The sequence below is a fragment of the Mustela nivalis genome (assembly GCF_964662115.1).
Source record: "Mustela nivalis genome assembly, chromosome: 6".
Classification (NCBI taxonomy): domain Eukaryota; kingdom Metazoa; phylum Chordata; class Mammalia; order Carnivora; family Mustelidae; genus Mustela; species Mustela nivalis.
This window is the reverse complement of record NC_139025.1, coordinates 93989854-93994827: the sequence shown is the minus strand read 5'-3', so window position 1 is coordinate 93994827 and position 4974 is coordinate 93989854. Positions and strand designations below refer to the sequence as shown.

General features: G+C 36.5%; 1 protein-coding gene across 1 annotated transcript; it reads left to right on the top strand.

The window, feature by feature from the left end:
- Positions 1-1400: 1400 nt before the first annotated feature.
- On the top strand, positions 1401-2339 carry LOC309867741 (olfactory receptor 4L1-like; the record flags this gene model as incomplete). Its single annotated transcript, XM_082736812.1, has 1 exon — positions 1401-2339. The coding sequence occupies one exon, from the start codon at positions 1401-1403 to the stop codon at positions 2337-2339; it is 939 nt and encodes a 312-aa protein (XP_082592938.1).
- Positions 2340-4974: the final 2635 nt, after the last annotated feature.

Genomic DNA, 4974 nt, shown 5'->3' with positions numbered 1-4974 from the left:
GGGAATAAAATATCTAAATCACAATGAAAATTAGATAATAGTGAGCCAACAGTATCAGGTCAATTTGGAAACACATACAGAGTACAAGTGTCAAGAATGTATGAGCCAAGGTAAGAGTCCAGTCAGTCTGCACACAAGTGTGATACTGTGTCAGAGGTACAATGTACCTTTGTACTAGGTACAAAGATGATAAGAATTTAGGAGCCAAGGAAACAAAAACTATTTGGCAAACTGTTGGTTGTTCAGAGACCATATACATATAGAATGTAAAGGGACAAGAAAGAAAACTCCGGTCAAAAACCCAGCAACAATAGATTCAGGAAAACAGGCAAAAAGGCTCAACAGTGGAGGTCGCAAGTTTTGTCCAGAAATCAAAGTATTAGATACACAGCGCTGTTCAGAAGAATGAGGAATAAGAGGAGGGCAACATGATGAGGACAAAAGGGATGAGGGGAGGAAAGAAGAAAAAATAAAAGAAATAAAGAAGGAAGAAAGAATAAAAGAAGGAAGGAAAGGTGTGAGGAAGGAAAGAAGGGAGGGGGAGGGAAAGAAGTAAAGAAAGAAACATGGCTGCTGAGAGACATTGTGGTCTTGTCCAGAAACTTCCTAGGAAGGTTGATTTATTATAATTTGGGGACAATAAGAAATAAGTGAAATCATTGGTATACCTCTTTAAGATAAAAGAGAGGGGAGGGATGCCTGGGTGGCTCAGTTGTTTCAGTGTCTGCCTTCAGATCAGCTCATAATCCCAGGGTCCTGGGATCAAGTCTCACATGAGGCTCCTTGTTGAGCGGGGAGCTCGCTTCTCTCTCACTGCCTGCCACTGCCCCTGCTCATACTTGCTCTCTCTCTCTCTCTCTCCCCGACTAATAAAAATAAAAAATATTTAAAAACAAAAGAGAGAGAAGGGTGATAATACAGCATAGCTGATGCAGAAATTACCTGAAAGCAATTTGCCCAAAAAGTATATCAATTTCCATGCATCTGAGCATTTTAAATTAGGGAGGGGGAAGGAGGCAAAAGATTGAATCACTTGACTAATGATCATTTGGCTCTTTTACTCATTGGCCTATTGAACTCATGGTTCATACATTCATAAACTCATGACAGAAACAACAAATTACTGTGGAGATGCACTCTATGACTATAAACTCTGTTTACAAATTTTTAGAATTAATTTCTTATCTTTTTCTTTTCTGGCTGAAAATAAATTTGATCATGTGAATGCTGCTTGAATTAATAAATTAAATGTATTTTTCAGAAATGTTCATCTTTTCTCTTTCTATAGGAATCAAATACTTTCTATATGTCTATATCTTCAAAATTCTCACAGTTTAAATTATCACTTTTTTCAGTACTCTACATTTTAATGACTTTCTGACAATCCCTACATAGACTAGATGGATACAATGAATAGCTCAATATCTGAGTTTGTTTTGTTAGGACTCACCAATACTTGGGAACTTGAGATTTTCTTTTTTTTCATATTTTTGTTGGCCTATGCAGCGATTGTGGCAGGAAACCTTCTCATCGTCATCACCGTAACCTTTGACTCACTTCTGTACTCGACACCAATGTACTTCCTCCTTGGAAATCTCTCCTTCCTGGATATGTCTATTTCCACAATCACAACCCCTAAGATGGTCACAGATTTCCTCAGGGAGAATAAAACTATTTCTTTGTGGGGCTGTATGGCTCAGATGTTCTTTCTCCATTTTTTAGGTGGCAGTGAGATGACTCTTCTCATAGTTATGGCTGTTGATCGATACATTGCAATATGCAAACCTCTTCACTACACATCCATCATGAATCGCCGGGTCCTCATGGGCTCTGTGCTGCTCTCATGGGCTGTTGGTTTTGTGCATACGATGAGCCAAATGGTTTTTACTATCACCTTGCCCTTCTGTGGCCCCAATATAGTGGACAATATTTTTTGTGACCTTCCTCTAGTTCTAAAACTTGCCTGCACTGAGACCTATATTCTGGAGTTACTGGTAATTGCTGACAGTGGACTGTTGTCTTTTATCTGCTTCATACTCCTGCTCATTTCCTACACTGTCATTCTGGTAACTGTCCGACGTCGATCCTCTGGTGGACTCTCCAAGGCACTGTCCACACTGTCTGCTCACATTACTGTGGTCACTCTATTCTTTGGGCCATGTATCTTCATTTATGCTTGGCCATTCAGTAGCTTTTCAGTGGATAAATTTCTTTCTGTGTTTTACTCGGTTATCACACCCTTACTGAACCCCATTATTTATACTCTGAGAAACCAGGAAATGAAAGCAGCTATGAATAGATTGAGGACCCAACACATCAGATCCAGACAGACCTTCTAGGCAATAAGCACAATGATGAAGATTTCAGTGCAAAATCCATGTACATCTCAGAATAAGTTGATATTAATTCATTCTGTTTGTAGCTTTTAAAAATATTCATAATATACATTGAAATTATCAAATATTCCATCATTATATTTCTAAAACATGTTTGGTTTTATTAGAAGAATGATTATTTTAGTTAAAATTCAATTCAGTTAGGGTTAATACTTTTTAATGTAATAAAGAATTAAATAGAAAAAAACTGACTCACTAACTATAGTTGGAAACCAAGAAATACCCAAGACTAAATTTCACTAAATAAAGAAGAATCAAAAAGAATCAAAAAAATTTACTTATCTATTTTTAATTCAGAATTAATGGACTTTCAACTAAATTCTCTAGTTGACTAAGTGTGTGTAAAATTATATGAACTCTTATAAACTCCTAAACACACACACATAAACTCACAGTTTTGTGGATCCTAGGATGCATAAGAATTATTTTTTAATAAGGTAAAACAGATTAGTTTCTATTAGTATATAGATCTAAGTGTCATTTACTCACAAGAAACACATACTTTTTCCTTAAAAAAACAGAAATTCCACCTGATAGATATATTACACAGCTCATCTTACCTTGTTCCTTCTTTCATGTTTGTATACATATTTGTTCTCCTGTATCTCAAGAATCAAGTAAGAGCATTACTATTGTGTTAATCCCCATGGACAAGGGAAAATGAAGAAGCCCCTGTATATTCCAGGCAATCACATCACAACAAAGCAGGAAGTAGTCAAGCTGCCTACCTTTTATAAAGTGCATTAAATTAAAATGTTTCATCTATGGTTCATGGGTATAAAACTAAAAAGACATTGTATGGCCTCTTTGATATCAAATTCAAATGTCCTGCTCTCTCCCAAATGCTCAGGAACCTTTCTATAGGCTTTTATCCAATACTTTTTCATCATTGCCTCTTAGATGATATGTGTAATATACTAATTATAGACTTAAGGGTGCTTTAAAGATGTATTCTTAGATACATGTGCAAGCTATATTTTAGACTAAAATTTTATTTTAAAAAACACATTGAAGAGAATAGGAACTGGGTCCCTAAGGATCAATGGGCATATATATTTGTATCTATTTCTTATGAATTAATTCAATCATAGAATTAACTGTAGACATTGATATAACATGTAGCTTTATCAAATGTCTAGCATTTTGCCACATTTATTTCAGATTTTTTTACTACAAAAATGGATTATTAGCAGTAATAAAGACTCCAAAGCAACCATCTATACCTAGTTATTTTATTGCAGCAAAGATCATCACTATCATCTACTCCAGTATCATTCCTTTGTATGTTTTTTTTTAAAAATATTTTATTTATTTATTTGACAGAGACCACAAGTAGGCAGAGAGGCAGGCAGAGAGACAGGAGGGGAAGCAGGCTCCCTGCTGAGCAGAGAGCCTGATGTGGGGCTTGATCCCAGGACCCTGGGATCGTGACCTGAGCCAAAGGCAGAGAGGCTTTAACCCACTGAACCACCCAGGTGCCCCCCTTCATATGTTTTTTTTTTTTTTTTAAGATTTTATTTATTTATTTGACAGACAGAGATCACAAGTAGGCAGAGAGGCAGGCAGAGACAGAGAGAGGAGGAAGCAGGCTCTCCACCGAGCAGACAGCCTGATGTGGGGCTCGATCCCACGACCCTGGGATCATGACCCGAGCTGAAGGCAGAGGCTTTAACCCACTGAGCCACCCAGGTGTCCCCCCTTCATATGTTTTTAAAACTTATTTTCCGGGCACCTGGGTGGCTCAGTGGGTTAAGCCTCTGCCTTTGGCTCAGGTCATGAGCTCAGGGTCCTGGGATCAAGTCCTGCATCGGACTTTCTGCTTGGCGGGAAGCCTGCTTCCTCCACACTCTCTCTGCCTGCCTCTCTGCCTACTTGTGATCTCTCTCTGTCAAATAAATAAATTTTTTAAAAAATTATTTTCCTCATTTTTCATGTAGTGTGTATAAAAATATTTTGTGTGTTTTTAACTTGATATAAATGGAATCTATATAAATGTCATTATTCTAAAATTTATTTTTTACTCAGTTTAATGTTTTAATGACTTATCTGTATAAAACTGTACTTCTCTGATTCATGTTTTATTGTGGTTAAAACCATGTAACATTTTAAACATTTTTAAGTGTACAGTAGTGTTTACTATGTGCACGTTTTTGTGCAAAAGATTTCTAGAATTTTTCATCTTGAAAAACTAATACTCTACCCTCATTCACAAAAAACTTCCCCTTCCACCTCTTGTTAGCTCCTGGCAATCACCATTCTACCTTCTGCATCTTAAGGGTTTGACTACTTTAGGTTTATATAACTGAATCGTGCAGCATTTGTCATTTTGTGACTGGCTTATTTCACTTAGTATAATGCCTTCAAATTTTAACCATATGATAACATGTAATAGGATTTTTTTTTAAGGCTGAATACTAGTCCATCATAGGTATATGCCACACTTTCTTTATCCATTCATCCACTGATGGACATTTAGATTGCTTGCTCCTGTTAGCTGTTGTAAATAATGCCACAACAAACATAAATGTGTATCTCTTCAAGAACCTGTTCTCAATTCTTTCATTTTTTTTTGAAGATT